This window comes from Oreochromis niloticus, linkage group LG7 (assembly GCF_001858045.2).
Source record: "Oreochromis niloticus isolate F11D_XX linkage group LG7, O_niloticus_UMD_NMBU, whole genome shotgun sequence".
Lineage (NCBI taxonomy): Eukaryota > Metazoa > Chordata > Actinopteri > Cichliformes > Cichlidae > Oreochromis > Oreochromis niloticus.
Window position 1 is genome coordinate 63,129,154 of NC_031972.2, and position 16,631 is coordinate 63,145,784.

At 45.9% G+C, this 16,631-nt stretch overlaps 1 protein-coding gene across 2 annotated transcripts in view; it reads left to right on the forward strand.

Moving 5' to 3' along the window:
* Positions 1-15,073, forward strand: part of ccnd2a (cyclin D2, a) — a 153,207-nt gene extending 138,134 nt beyond the window's left edge. For both annotated transcript variants that reach the window (XM_005471149.4, XM_003447052.5), the window contains 2 exons: positions 6,042-6,190; positions 11,218-15,073. In XM_005471149.4, coding sequence (XP_005471206.1) covers positions 6,042-6,190; positions 11,218-11,391 — 323 coding nt within the window. In that variant the 3' untranslated portion in view covers positions 11,392-15,073. The remainder of the gene's footprint in view (positions 1-6,041; positions 6,191-11,217) is intronic.
* The last annotated feature ends 1,558 nt before the right edge of the window (positions 15,074-16,631 follow it).

Here is a 16,631-nt window from a genome sequence, read left to right on the forward strand (position 1 = left end):
TGTGAAAGACTCGGCGCGCACTTTGTCCTTAATTGCTTCAATGAGGCAGTGGAAATAAATTTACGAGCCTCCTGGAATCGCCCTCCCGACATTGTATGCTAGGAGAGACTCGCTGTGGAGATAGCTCTGGATCGTCATCGGGCCGTTTATTTGTGTATGCGCTCCGTATCCAGGCAAGCACGACGTGAGGGCAAAATGAGGAAAGATACAGCGCGAGTGAGTCAACGGTTTGGTGCATCTGAGGATCTCTGGGAATACGAAACCACGTTTGTGAAACATTCCCAGCTGTAAATCTTTGGGTTATCTGGTGAGAATCCTCCTCAAAGACATCCTCTGAGCAGAGTTGAGAAGGTAAAGGCGCAGGAGGATTTCTCTCTCTCGGGAGGATTTAAGTTTACGAGCCGGTCGACAGCGGGGTCACCTGTGGCCTTGGTCCCACCGCCGCCATCCCTTTACGGGAAAAGAAAACACGCGTAAAACCACGGCTCTATGTTCTCGAGAGAGAAGAGGAGAATAAGGCCTCTCGTTCCTAATGGCTCCTCTCTTTTGATGAAACAGTTCCGTTCGGGCCACTCGGTGGGATTTTGTCAGGTGGCGCAGGCTGGCTCTGTATTAATTAATAACATTGGCTGGTCCATTCAGGACTATGCAAATGGCTCAGGGGTTCAGCTAGAGACTGGGAGAAAGGAGACAAAAGGCTTGGCCCTTACATTTCATATGCAGAGCCGTGTGAGGGTCAGCGCTGCAGGGCCACTTGATAGGAAACACCAGCGTTTCCCTCAGGCAGGCTGCCGGATAAAAGCCCAGAAACAAGCTCATTAAGGGAGATTATGAACCTCCGTTCCTAGACACAGACACCGAGCACTCCGAGCTTCCTCTTCTATTCTTATTCAATCGAGTTAAAGTGGGAGAATGGACGGGGTGCGCGGGGCAGACAGATGCAGCCCAACCTGTCTGCTGCGGTCATTGAGCCCCATCTTCTTGCCATATTGGCAGGGTGTATTTTTTCTGTAATGGTATGCATGGAATGGTGACAATGGTCACAGAAGCTGATCAAAAGAAATGTGTGGATCTGGGCCAGCAACGCTGTCCAAGAGAGACTCGACACAATGCAGATTTCGCTACAAGTTGGGATCTAAATAATGAGCGCTCGTTCTTTTATCTGCGAATAGTATTTGATCACTTATTGCTGGTATGTGGAAGTGTCTTTGAACTACGTATGAAGTGACTTGATGATTAACTGGTTAGTTTATCGGGACAACTAATGATTCACTAGCTGGCAAACACGGGGGAACTCGAGCCGTGCTTACTTTCAACTCCAGTGTAACTTTGGTGTTATTCCATTTATTTTATTCCCAAGCTACATGTTGGGAATGTTTTAATTTTACACAGCTTTAGTTTTTGGAAACCGGCAGCTTTCGGCCTCCTTGGCTTTTTCTGGGTTCTACGAGCTGCGTCTTTAAATCGGTGACAGCTCAAATGTCGCAGCTTGATTCACAAGCCCTCTTTCTTTTGTTTTGGCTGTTAAGTCTCTCTAGTCCAGAGGCAGGAATGCTCCTTGTAGCTTCGACTCCAAGCGGCTGTGGCACGGAGAATCCCCTCCAGCCTGGGCTCAGCATTCTAGAGATGGATGATTCATCTCAGATGTGTTCAATGAAAAGAGCTTTGCTGGTGTTTGTTTACATAAAATCCCCTCCGTGTTTGATGAGTCAGAACCCGAACAAATTAGCCACCTTCTCCAGCGACTTATCCTTTCCCTGCACGCTCCGCTGATGTGAGGAATCATGTCCGGTCCGCCTGCATTGTCAACAGATGAAGCAGGAAAAGGCTTCCTGACAGTATGTGCCCAGTAACATGACACACAGGGTGAATCATCGAGTGGCACGTCCTGAGTTCTCCTCTTCACCTTGCTGTTTAATCAGCACCACACTATAAATCCTGCGGCTGGTTGAGTCACGCCGGAGATCACAGACATTTATCCCAGCAAAAAGGTTTAGAAATCAAAATCGTACGTGTTTTTTTTCGGACGTCATGTTAACCACAAAGACTAATATTTGTACTAAAGTAAATGCTTTGGTTCCAGATAGTTTGACCTCAACATTTTTCTCAGCATACTGTCCCTTAATTTTTGTCTTCCTCTTTAAAGGCTACTTGACACGGCCTTTAAATGCTCTCATTGGGATTTAGTGCTTTATTTCAAAAGCAGCACGTGAACAGAAAAATATTCACAACTGTGGGATCTAATCAAAACTACTGCGACAGCACTTTGAGGTTGTTGCAGGATCCATACACTAAACGGAAGATTGTTTTTGCTATTTGGACGGAAAAACAAGAATCACTCACTTTGATCACATCAGATGAGACTGGTTAAGACACAGCAGCAAAAGGGGATGGGTTGCAAGGCAGCTTGCAGATGTGCTACAACTGTTGGCACGCTAATGCAACTTAAATGGCGTGTCATATTTTGACAGTTGCCGAGTAAATGCATAGAAGGGTATCAGCTGAGCCATCAGCTGATGTGAGCTGCCACTGAGGTCAGCCAAACTTCTGATCTGTGGCCGAGCGTCACTTTGTGGCCTGTCTGCACCGACGCTAAGCTTCTGTGAGAGGAGAGTGGTGCATGGTACATAGACAAATCGAGGCACAACCGGTCTATCAGGCACACCCGAGATCGTGTTTACAGATTTGCTCTCTGTGAATGGTACTCATGGCCATTGATCAGTGTTCTTTGATCAGTGGGTTTTGGTCAGTGATTGTTGATCAATGGTCATGGGAATTTGCATAATTATGATGAAGGAACTGACCTCCCAGCCCATTGTTCCTTCAGTGGGCTGGTTTCAGTCATTATGCAAATGTACTGTTTATAAGGTTTGGGGAAACCTGCAGTCAGCTGAGACTGAAGTCACTTGGATGAGTGACGAAACGTTTCTCCCACAAAACGCTACGTCCAGATGAACAGATTCAACTTTTGGAGAGTGTTTACAGATTGTTTATTCGTTCTTTAACGATGAGCAGGGAATTAGTGGTAACTGCTGAGGTAATGATGGAGCAGCATGACAGTATATTGGGTACAGACACTGAATTACAATAGTCCACGCAATATCATCTGAAAGGGACAAATAGCCTGAGATTTTTGAATGAAGCTTAGTCGATTTAATCCAAACTGTAACCATGTTCGGGAGAAAAATCGCACTCCAAATCTGTATGCTCCTCAACACTGATGTTACTCAAGACTGCAGCTGTGACACAGGATGTGATAGTGAAAGGCTAAAAGGGCAGCTTACAATTAACATAAAATTCTGAGCAAGAGCGTGCAACTCTCACAGGTTTGGGTTTTTTTAGTTTGTTGAGTGATAGCCAGACAAGAAGCAATGGAAGTGACACAAATATCAAGCTGTTGTTTGTTAATTAGGCGTTTGTGGAAAAAGCCCGGCGTGTGGGCCTCGGCCAGCCGCGGTAGGTGGATTGTCTTCTGAGAAGCTCTCCACAGAGGCTGTTTTGGCTGACGGTCTGTGTTGCGTTAGTGGTGAAACATACTGTCATGCCAGTCCTAAAGAGATGTTTGCTTTTAACCTTAATCAGTCAACCAAACCCCGTGTCCTCGTAACGGCGCTCCCTTAATAAACAAGCTCAATAAGCGCTACATGTATAGAATACAAGAAGCTGATTTATAGCTGTGGAAAGAGAGGTCAGGGTAAATCCGTCTTTTTCTTTGGCTGTTGTTCAACTTTCCAACTTTAATTAATTTACAATTTTAATGTGCATGGTGTGCGTTGCAGCCACCCAGATGGAGCGGGCCATGTAGGGCAGGAGAATGTGCGACCGGTGGCCCGAGGATGAAGTTTCATGGGGTAGGAACAGGGAGGAATGGAGACGAGGGGGCACAGGGAGGAGAAAGGGCCATTGAAGGGGCTGAGAGGCGTGCAGGCCGGGCCAGCCAGCCGCTGCTCACAGGGAGCTTTCCATCGCAGGCGTCCCCACTCAGCTACATACACTGTTTATCCTCAACATGAATATCAATGAGGGCCTCCTAAAATACAGCCATTCTTCCCCCCACATGCAGCAGCCACCAGGCCCGAGTGTCAGCCCGCATCGGCTGCACGCGCACGTCCTTGTTCTGTTACAGACCTGTCTTGTCTTGAGTGCGAAAAATCAGCTTGCTGCCCACTGCCTGCCACTCAGCTCTCCCACAAACCAACATCTGTGCCGTGTGTGTGTGCGTGTGTGTGGGGGGGTCAGTGTGTGTCTGCATCTGAAAGCACGCAGGCATCGGTGCATTGTTTCTCGCCTGTGTCGCTGAGGTGTCTGTTGCCTCGCCTGTCGCTCTGCGCTCACTGCACACTTACAGTAAATCCTTGTATGCCTTTGTCATCTCAGTCCTCTATAGAAAGTTGTGCTCTTACAGCAGTGATGTAATGCCGAGGGGCTTTGTGCGCTCTTTCCTCTTGGCTTGAGGTAGCCTTTAATAAATCGCCCCCTTGGCAGAGGCCCAGCGGCTAACACAGGGGTGTATAATAAGTTCATTTATTTGTCAACACTGAGCCCACAAGATGAGAAAGCGCCTGGCTGTGCATGTTAAAAAGGCAGTGAGAGGCTGCCTTTGCAGCTATCAAAGGGCCTACCTCTTTGATTCCAAATAAAAAAAAGAAGAAGGAAGAAAAATCTCCTTCAGAGCCATCGCACGCGGTTTGCTTTGCAATTGAATATAGCAATATGTTAATGTGCAGGCTGTTTCTATGCCCCCATTGCTCACTCCTCTAACCCAGAGGTGGCCCAGGAACAGAGAAATACTTGCGGGGAGGGATTGGGGGTGGGGGGTTGGATGGGAGGCAGGAGGTGAGGGTCACTGGAGGGCAAATCTTTTCTTCTTCCAAAACTTCACAAGGGTCTGGACGCAGACTCGAGAGTGATGTGCAGCAGAGTCGTCTAGCTCCCCCTCCTCCCACCACGCCTGTGACCTTCCCCTCTTTTCTCCTGCTTGCCTCGTCACCGCACCGTCCATCGCTGCCCTCTTCATCTTCCTCCCCCCTGTCAAGCCCCTGTCCTCATGTCCAGCCAGGGTCTTTGTGCAGCCTGTCTAGCTGAATTGGAATCGGTGGCGAGAGGATGGATGCTGCGTCCCTCATTTGGGTGAAATGAGGTGATGACTCTGGACAATGGAGTCACACTCTTCTGCCTTCCCTCTCATAGGCCCGCCACTCTATTAATATGCTAAAAGATAGGAGGGCCGCCAATGCAAACCACTGCCTGTTGTAGCAACAAAGACGGCGCATGTGTGCCATTCACTGGCCCGTCCAAGCAGGCCATGTGTTACCCAAGAAGAAAGGTAGAAGTTGAACAAGACATAAAGAGAGAATACAGAAGGTGTGTGTGTGTGTGTGTGTGTGTGTGTGTGTGTGTGTGTGTGTGTGTGTGTGTGAAGAGAAAACCTCTCCCTGTCTGTCTGTCTGTCTCCCTCTCTCACTGTATGCCAGTTGCCTTTTCGGGCTTCTGGCCCGTTCACAAGCTGTCTCATTTGCATTATGAATGACAGCGAGGGGAGCTAACAAGGTTATTGGTCTTTGAGACGCACGCCTGTGACCACACGTGGAAAAAGGACCTACAGCAGTGCGCATTGGCAAAGGCACTGAGCCTCTTTATTCCTTCTTTTCCAAGCGCTATGGGGCTTTTTTCAGCGAGCACACGATTTACTCAGGAGATGGAAGAAAAGGGGCCGGGCTGGGGAAAGGGGGACTGCATCGGGGTGAGGGTGGTTGCTTTTGAGCTCCTTTACAAGCCCAGTGAACCCTCATTATCCAGGCCCCTGGTCATTAGCGAGCCCAGCGTTCATAGCCGGTGCAATAGAAGGAGTATTTATTAGCTGACTGCTAGATTACTAAATCATACTGTATCTGTACTCTGTGAACTGAAAAGTGCAGTAAAGAAACCAGTGGTAAATACGTGCACCCACCTGACCAAAGATTGTGCTTCCTTACTTAATACGCCCGTACTTCAGACTAACAAACTCACATTTAACCCAAAGGTTTTTATTCCTCTAACAGATTTCAGATTCGCCATGTACCCTCCATCCATGATCGCTACAGGAAGCGTGGGGGCAGCGATCTGCGGCCTGCAGCTCGATTCAGCCGACCAGTCGCAGTGGGGTGACAGTCTGACGGACCTGCTGGCAAAAATTACAAACACAGAAGTGGTAAGTTTGCTTATCATTGTAGCTCGTGCAACAGTAAGTGATCGATTTAAATATCCAGCGTGTTCCAGCGCTAAGAGTTAATACTTACATCTGGAATGTAGGGGATTTGTTGCTGAGTAATATTTTAATCAGTATGACTAAATATTAGTGTCTCTGCAGACATTGGTTATATGTTAACTGGTGTTTATCAGAGTACAAGTGTTACAGTAACTATGATTCAGTGCTTAATCAGCTGTTTCCTGCACTGGAAGCTTACTTTTGGAAGTCTTTGGTATACATTTCTAGTGAAGTGACACATTTAAGTTATCTTATTACCACTGAAACACACAGGTTTTGCTTTTCTCAAGTAATTGGGTTGGTTTTTTTGCCCGACCAAACATGCTACTCTTTTGGAAAGCACATGGCAAGTTAAGAAATGCCACATGTTTGTTGAGGCTGTGTGTGCGCAACAGACAAAAGTTGAAATGTCACTGAGATTTGGCTTCCCACAGGCATATTTTAGGGGAGATTTACTGCCAATTTCAATAAAAATGAGCACTGAGCTAAAATGCCTTCATTGAAAGAAATGATCGATATTTGTCTCGATCCCCTCTCCTTTTATACGACTTGTCCTTAAAACGCTATCAGTCCAGCAGCTCCCTCGTGTAAAGACTCCTCTAAATCGAGAGCGTAACTGACAGGAAGGCCGGTGAAGCTGTTGTGCGGCTGCCTGGGTACAGTGAATGTTGCACCAGAGGATAAGCTACATCCAAACACAGGCAGGGCCCCTGCTAACGCTGAGATTCCTGGCTTTCATCATACACGAGAGAGGATTTTGTCTGTCTGTAGTCCGCTGCTAAGACGAGTAGCTGGGCAGAAGCGTAACCTGTGAAGTTCTTCTTCTATAGTCCCCGTAGGGTAAGCTGTCGAGCACAGGTCCACAACCACCGCCTTGCCAGGAGTGCTGCTAATACGTAACGTGATGAAAATGTCTTTTGGTTAGTAATGGCAGACTTAATCTAAACATTTGAGTTAATGTGTGCAGAGTGCACAGGGGGCACGGCACAGATCCCGAGCATCGGCCGTGGCATGTTAAATTCTGCCTGAAAAGGAGGCAGAGGGGGAGGAGGAGGTGGAGGAAAGCTGTTGAAGTGTGAAAAGGACACCGAGGGGGTGTTATGCCTCCCTCGCGACAATCGGCCCTCTCTTGTCTCCTCCTATGGTCCATAATGCAGCGCTGCTGGAGAGCATGGCTCCCTCTGGTGCGAGCTGTGTGAAGTCTCGCTCAGCAGCTGAGGAAAAACAAATAGTTGGCCTCAGCAGCACAGGGCCTCAGTGTGTTTTAGGCTGCTAGGTCTTAGACTCGAGGGCATTAAGTGGCGCTGTGTCTCAGCCATCAACTCCTTACATTCCTGGATTCAGGCAAGCCACGGCTCGCGGTAAACACGGGAGAAAAAGCAGAAGGCACCCGTCCTAATTCAACATATAGGGCTTTAGTATGAACTGCCAAGCGTAGCTTAGGGTATTAAAAGATTTTCCTGAGATCCTTGCATCAGGCTCGTGCACCACGTGCAACACAAGCAAAAAAACTCACTGCCCAGAATTAGTTGTCAGTATTAATAAGTGGCGTCAGTCCTATTTACGCCCTTTGTCAGTCTCAGTGTGCAGGCTTTCGTAAAAGAGGAAATGCTGTGTCATTTTAACAGCAACCCTACCTTCTTTTCACAAAAGCTCAACCGCTTTATGTCATTTTGGCAACCTAAGACCGACCCTACCTTCATTTAGACACCAGCGAGGTGGTACGAGTCTAAAAGAGTACGCGTAACATACCCCGTGTGATTTTGGCTGGCGGCACAGAGGCTCGGCAAGCACCGACTCGTAGCCGCTCGGCCAAAGAGCCAGGCGAAATATGAAGGCCGAGCGAGTTTCGCCAACCACTGTGGCGGCTGCTGCCAACAGCGCCGTGGCCAACGCCACCCCCTGGCACCCCGCTGGCATGTGTGGTATCCAGAAGCTGCGGTTTTTCAGTGGAAATGCGATAGGGCCAAGTCACCATCTTTGGGCCACTGCAGGAATGCGTGTTGCCTCGCAAACACCTGGTGTGGCCTTGTGGGGCGAGCAGACGGGGCTGTGTGTGTGTTTGTGTGTGAGATGAGCAGAAATGTAAAAGTTTAAAGCAGGAGACGGATCGGTTTCCGTTTACTCTTGATTGATTCAAACAGGAAACAGAGGCAGGAGAGGGTTTAAGAGCACCGCTTCCTAGATTTGCTCTCAGTCTTTCATTCATCTTTTTTCAGCCGGGGTCACATGCTAAGACACGGGAAACACATTTTCCCATTGCTCCCTTTGTTTTTCTTCCTCTTTTTTTAATCACAGTTATTTGCTGGGGACAAAATGCTTGTAATAAAAGATGCATTTATTACGACGGATTATATCTATTAGCACAGCCTGTGGCATCACCACTTGTGGTGTTTCAGGCATGTGGGCTAAAGAAAGGGAAAGGTCACATTTCTATTGTAACTTGTGGAAATTCAAGTCATGTGGTGACTTCTTATTTCCAGCGTCAGCCCCGGGATATTTTGTTTTCAGATTCCCTGAGATTCGTAGTGCGTCCCTGCCTGTGTGTGTGTTTCAGCTGTCTGACCACCAGATCCTCCCAGAGTAGCCAACACTGTCTTGTGTGGTACAGTCAGCAGTTAAAACACATTCCACGCTTCACACATTTCTTCCTTTTGGTTTTGTCTGTCTGCACGACTTCCTCCCGCTGCCAGTGTCACAAAGGCCGCCCAGGGATACAGTGCATGCCACGATTTGTCAGACTGACAGACTGTTGCAGTATGATGTATGTTTGGGGTGGGCAGAGGGAGGACTATAACTACAAGGGAGGATCAGAGGTGGTCATTTGTTTTCCGGGTTGAGGCTGCAAAGTAAGATGCTTAAGTGCAACGCTGCGTCCCATGGCGAATTTATTCAGCGCTGTTGGCCCCTTCATTGTCCGAGTACCTAGAGCTTCTGTGAAAACAGCATTGATGTTTCCAGTAGTCGCACACTGAAGTCATTAAAGGTTCTCAAATAAAGCCCACGGGGCTTGGCGAGGGATCCGAACTGCCGCTCTAAAGAGCAGCGCAGACGGGGGAAGAATGTCTTTTAAGAAATGAAGGCCTGCATTCTTGCGGTAGGACACAAGCAGTTCCTTTACATGTTCTGCGTTTGAGTCCATTTTCTCACAGGAATTGAGATTTTATGACCAATGAGGCACATGTTGGTGGGAAGACTTTGCATGTGTGCATGAACACACCCCCACATTAGTGGCCACCCTCTGGAGAAGATTAAGGGACAGACTCTGGTGGGGTTTCCTCCATGTCAAAGCCAATGCTGAGGAAAGTGTTTGCCCAGAGGCGCGCAGCCCAGATTAGTCCACGTTGACTGTGAGTCAAAAACTGGTAGAATTAAGATGTCAGGGGAGCTCTCACTTATTATTTTGGTAGCGACCTTTTTTCACATAGTATATAAATCCTCTTCCTTCTGTTATGTGTCGTGCTGTTTGACCTTTGACATTGTGACCTTTTGCCACAGCTCCCTAAGAGCAACTCTGACGTGAGTGAGGGCCCGGTTCCTGTTTCACCACCAGAGGCTGTAACGGGCTCGGACTGAGGCCATGAGGTTTAAATTTGCTGTAAATTTCTAAAGAATGTCTCCCCGCTCCACAAGCGGTACACTTTCACCCATCTTTTCAGTCATGATTCCCACAGATGTCTCGTGCTGTAAGGCGCAGGTCATGCATGCATATGCATGCACAGAACTAAAAGGAAGCAACCCGGCTTCAGTTGTTTTTGAAGTGTTTTACCACCAGAGAGCAGTGTTCGCGCTCAGCGTTTTGTTCTCAGGCCAAAGGTTTCTCAGTTAGTCAGCTCTGTAAAGTACACTTGGCATCTTCTTCATGTTCATTATTATTGGTTGGTCACCTGCCCCTCACTGTATATGATGTCGTTGTTGTTGTTGTTTTGCAGCAACACTGATTTTTTTTTATTTCATATGTCATCATTTTAAATCTGATAATTAGTTTAAGCTCCCGGGACTAAAGATTCTTTGAGCTACTTTCGGTATTTAATGACCCTCCTTAAAACATTTTGACCTTTCTCTGACACTAACAGCCCATTCAGCACTCTTTTACACCAACCCCCCCATCCTACCCCCGTCTTACTGCGCTGCGCTGTCCCCTCTCTCAACCCTCTCCCAGGGAAGGATAAGAGGCCTCGGTGCTGTTGAGGAGTTTGTCTCCCAGGTGGATTCTCAGTTTTCCTTGGTGGCCTTTGATGGTGTAAGTCGATGCGGCTGGGTCTCAGATGGATCCCCTGCAGGCAGGCGGGTGCACAGACTGGCTCTCGTTAAAAAAGCACCACCTTTGTGTTCCCACAGGAGGTGGATGTAATTAACATAGCTTTAATACTACCTGTGTTTTCAGCCGCTGTTGTCAAGACGACTCCTGTTTGGGTTTTGTGTGCTTTGGGGAACAACAGAGGTGGTGGGTGGCTGCATGGGGGAGGGCAGAGGTATGCATGCAAGTGTGTGTGTGTGTGTGTGTGCATGCCGGTGCATGTGTGTAGGCTACATGAGGACGATAGTGATGGTATTCGCTGCACAACCCTGGTGGGCTGATGTAATGCTTGGGTCTGGCCCATGTCTCTTACTTTTTGGAAGCAGCAGCTCGAAAGTCAGCTGTCATTTAAAATCTCTTGTCCACAGCGAGACGCCGTCATCATGGCCGAAGCACTTTCTGAACAGCAGATTGATATTATAGGGCATAATATTTGTGGCACATGCTGGACTAAGCTTGATATAAAATTTAAAGGTTTAACTTCTAAATTTAAAATCTAAGTAAAAGAATTGGTTTGCTCTTTAGTTTCATGATAAAGTCTCGCTTTGAATGTGCCCGGTCGTACAAAACTGGAACTCTGAGTTGATGAAGAAACAGGAAAAACACACTTCCTTGATTGCAGATTTAAAAAGAATTTTATGTAACCTCTCGATTGTCTTTTGCATTGCAGGATGTTCTAAAAGAGTGCCAGGAGCAAATCGAGCGTGTGTTGGTGAGCAGCCTACGCGAAGGGCGGCAGCAGCAGCAGCAACAGCAGCAAACTCAGAGAGGCCCGAGTGGGAAAGGCCTGGATGAGCTGGATCAATCCTCCACCCCGACAGACGTCCGCGATGTCAACTTGTGAACCACCAGAGGGCGTCATTGCACAGGATTTACAAAAACAAAAATAGAAACCAACAAAAAAAACTCAATTTTCTTAAAAGCAGAAAAAAAAGAACAAAATGTAAAAATGTTAAAAACAAAAGACAGCAATGCTTGCTAGTTTTTTTTGTGTGTGTAGATTTTCTGTTCTACAAGTCGAAAACACCTGCTCACAGAATAGATTTTCGATGACGTTATAGCATAAATGCATCAAATTTGATCCGAGATGAAGCTCTGTGATGCCTTGGATATCCAGAAGGGAAGCCAATCATATTTGCATTCTGCCTGATTGTATAGTATGATCTTTTAAGTTATATTTTAACTATAGATTGATAATGAGGCTGAGACGGAAACTATTTGGAAATTGCATACACGGGATCACACTGGGGCTTCTCTATTGTTGCATTACGAGTACTGTCACCATTACGTTTGTGGCCGGTGAACGAGCTCCTCGACTGTTGTGTGCTGAGGGTGCGACTGAGGAAGCCGTGAGACTATTTGCTGAAAGTGGGTGGATCGCATTATCAGGGAAGACCCGGGATGATGATAATTATCAGTAGTATTAGTAATTATTATTATTATTATCATTGGACATATTTTGAAATGAATAGTAGAGATCAATAAGCTCCTTTTGTCTGGCTGCTTGTGCGTGTCAGTTTGTGGATGCAAGCGTGTTTTTGTGTGTGCGTGTCTGAATGTGTGATTCTGTATCTATGTTAACAGTGATTCTACAGCGAAAGGCACTTGAATAAAGTCGCAGGCTTACAGTTCTGTATTTAAAGACAGCGGAGCAAGCCGAGGCTACATATACTTTCTCCATCCGTAGAACTGGGCATCTACGCTACGTCACTGCCGTCGTGCATTAACAGTGTATCGTGGTTCATTGTTCTCCAACAATAAACCTGTGTGCGTGGACCACGAGTGAGACGACAGAGGCCGTTATCTTTCTCGGAGGTTATGTGAGGCGTTTGTTTATTACTGCCGTTCCAATAATGAAATATCGCACGTTCGTTATTCTTTGCGATGAGGTGTTTCTTGTGTCTGGATGGAACGTGCACAGCATGCGTGGCACATGTGAAAGCAGGAGAGTCTTGAGGAAAGTTTAATTCTTCTGTGTCGGTGAGCGCAGAGCGAGATGAGAGGAGGCTGAGGGAGAGGCACGGCACCGGGTGGCGGGACAGAGACGGTTGTAGTTTTTAGTGGTGCAGAAGTTTGCTGCTGTGTAGGAGACGTGGGCGGTGTACAGCCAGTGGCTGGAAGATGATGATGAACAAAGAGAGCCTCACAATAAAATTGGTATCCGTGGCTGGCGTCAGTACTTGCCTCTTGTAACGGATGCCTACAATGACACACAAAGATGTTCCTGGTTTTCCATTTACATGGAAATGACACGAGGAAGTAAGACTGTACGCTGCCGGGTCACGCGCTGGGGAATCTTGGGTGGGGGGGGGGAGGTAGAGGAGGACAATAACTGTCAAAGCTCATCTGGAGTACCGCATAGGGTTGTTTTCAACACCCCTGTATGATTTTAATGGCAAAGCACTTTGCGAACATGCTCCCCAGGAGATGATTAAATTGAAATGGATGGTGATTGGAGGTGAATAGATGTTTAATTTTTTTTCCTCATTAGCCTTTTCTTTGGTTTACTTTGCAGGGCTGGTTTCCCAATCGTCAGTCATTCACCTTTAAAGGAGGAGTCAAATTTAAAAAAGGCTTTCCGCGACTTTTCGTATAAACACATTCCAAACAAAGAAACAAAGAAACAACATTCCCAGTCAAGCAAATTGCAAGTTGATTTAGATCCTGAACAAATAACAGCATGAATTCACACAGCTTTCTGATCCGTGGGGTCGAGTCGATTTTCTTTTACAATGTCAAGAAATGATTTTGTTTTTACTTGAATTTTTCTTTCTATTTATCTGCATCACAGCCACAGAGAGCCACCAGGGAGGCAGGGCGCTACCAGCAAGGGTGGTCTTAACATCCAGGTTTGCACATGTTCTTTAAAGGGCCATGAGGTTTGCAATGTTAAGATAAAGCAACGCCTTTGTTTAAAAAGAGTTCGTGTCGCAGTGGTTGGTCAGTTGTTGTTTTGTTGTTGTTTTCTTTCCTTTTTGTTTGTTTCTGTTTATGGTGCTGGCTTTTGTAGCGCCCGTCCAGGCCAGTTGTCTGTCAGTGAACGCATTTCCCCGGTGAGCTTTGCTGCTTCGAATCATTAGCAAGGGGATTCATCTGCCAGGCAGACAGCAGAACAAAGCGAGACGGCTGATTTTGTTTTGTTTGGTCACGTGGCTTTGTCACAGCAAGGTGTCTTTGACTTCTTTTTATTGTTTTTCCATGACCATGTGTAACTTTGCTGAGTGTGAATGTGGGGATCGGATGATTTTCAGTAAAACTGAGCGATTTCATGACCCGTTTGCCAAATCGTCCCCCATCTGAATATTTGGTATGACCCCTTTATTTTGCCTGTTTTCCTGACGTAAGCTCTCTCCCAAACTTGTGATTCTTCCTGCAATATGTTGTTGCATATGTTCTATTTTGAGACCACCTTTGTCAATTTGTGTTTGATAATATTTTACGGGGTGACCAGACCCACAAAGGGTTTTTCTAAGACTTAGAGATACTGTATTCCAAAGTGAAGAGAGGACAGAGGAGGAGTGAAGACATCGACAACGACAAAAAAAAAGTGTCAATATTTTATTGTATTTTTTGCGCTGCTAAAAGCTATGAATTTGTTTCATTTATACAAAAAAAATAACATTACTTAGTTGTGATGTGTCACTTGAGTGTGCTGCTATTTTATAAACATTTGTATTATAATATAATTATTTTACTGCTTAAGAGATACATTCAGAAACCGAAGTAGATGGTGATAGAAGAACATGAAACGAGTATTCGACTGGAAATGTTCATTGTACAGTTTGACCGTTTGCTTAGATAGCATGTCTCGTTCTCCCCTTTATCTATTTTTGCTCTCCTTCTTCAGTCACATTCTGCCCATCAGTGGTATTTCCGATACCTCAGGATTACTGGATTTAAAAAAAAAAACTAAAAAAAACCGCAAAATTCATCAGCTATACCTCTGCAGTTAGGGAGCCTGAAACGGAGGGGAAAGAAAAGAACGGCACGTTTTGTTGCTGTTTTAGTTGGAAAACTACTCGCTCGGTGAGATGGGGAAACCGGAAATATGCAAGGCTTCCACTTGGACTCTTTCGGAGGGGGAGCGCCGTGACGTTGCAACAGCTTCTTTGAGGATTTTGTACCGCAGATAGTTCGAGCATGTTCACTACTGTCCGTGTTGGTGCTACATCTGACTTGTGTGCGAGCGAGGGGCAAAAAACAGCATTCCTATGATGGCCAAAGTACAGTTCTTGCTTTATATAACCACAATCACTATGAATGTCATTAAATATCGATTCTGTATGTGAGAAACGTGTGTTCTGGTCTAAAGATATTGTGTGTGCACCACTGGAACTCCCACAGAATAATGGCTCGAGCTAGACCTGTGGCATCCAGTCATAAATATTCTGGAAGTTTCAATGGTGCAGATTTCCCTTCAAGTCGCCCGCTCCCCCTCCTCTATAACTCATATCATGTACCTCAAATGTCTGTTGCACAACCTCTGTTCAATAAACGTCTGCTTTAAAGGGTGTGACACCACATCAGCTCACTTTTTCCCAGGCCTGTTTCCTTTTCAGCTGTGTGTCTGTCTCCTGATCAGGACAGTAGTTTGTCTCTGTGTAAGTCAGCAGCGACTTTAACTGCATCAATCGAAGCGTGCACAAAGCAGCGATGATGATGATGATCAATGTGGGACAACATGCACTGATCCAACCAGAATTTAAAGCAGTTTCTGCAAATGTGTTGAACCTGAAAAAGTTGATCCAGTCATGCATGCATAGTCACAAAACCAAAACGGGTTCTGGTCCCACTCCTCCTTTGGATCTGCTGCAGATTAAAAGAACCACAGCTGATGTGTTGGATGCAGTACCGTGTACGGTGTCTCAGCAGTGGAGCGTCTGAATCCTGTAGGGCTGCAAAATGCGAGGTGTCGTGCATCTCATGGATGCTTGAACTTGGATGCAGTGTCCCTTCAGGGAGAGATGGCAGAGGTGGGGCCTTGGAACCAGTACCAGCGTTACAATATCTGCTAATAAATTGGCAGGTAAAAGTAATCGGGGAAATACAATTTACATAACTGGTGATTTTAAAAAAACAAACAAAAATAATGCATGTGAAAGCTAGAGCCATGCAAGACTAAAGTGCAATATAAGAGTGTGATGCAGTGTAGCCAGAAGTAAAGAGTAAAGTAACATAAAGACCTACAAATGTGATTCGTTGTGCTGGCTGAAAGATTCCTGTGTTTGCAGTGTGTCCTGCTCGGGCAGCAGCTGCTGTTGGAGAATGTCGGAGTAATTAGGGGAAAGGGAGGGAGGGGAATCTATATGAATGTCAGGAGTTTCCCAGAAGAGGTACACAGTAACAAGATAATATTAATCACTTCTCTGGTCAGTGGGTTTACTATAAAGGCACGTGTGGCAATATGCTTTTCCACATGTTTTATATTTATATATTCTGAGACTCAAGCCAGTATCTAGTCTCTCTTAGTCTACTACTTATCCTCCAAGATTTCTAAAAGTCTTATTTTTAATTATTACCATAACTATACATTTCCCCTTTTAAATATTCAGAGAAAGCAGCTCTTTGTTTAGAACAGTCATTGGACTTTTTGCACTTTGTTCTCATGCAGTGTCACAAATCACCTTGCTGCTGAGTGAAGTTCTGCTGAGCAGCTACAGTGCTCAGCAAACTTATTAGACAACCTTTCATTAAAGCAAGAAACCATGTATTTTAGAAATCTGTTAAAAACTTGTTCAAAATCTAAATATTATATTGTTATTTATCAGGCAAATAACAATCTGAAATCCAATCACAACAACAGTCGCCTCAAGGTGCTTTATACTGTAAGGTAGACCCTACAATAATACATACAGAGAAAAACCCAACAATCATATGACCCCCTATGAGCAAGCACTTTGGCGACAGTGGGAAGGAAAAACTCCCTTTTAACAGGAAGAAACCTCCGACAGGCTCAGGGAGGGGCGGGGCCATCTGCTGCGACCGGTTGAGGTGAGAGAAGGAAGACAGGATAAAGACATGCTGTGGAAGAGAGACAGAGATTAATAACAGATATGATTCAATGCAGAGAGGTCTATTAACACA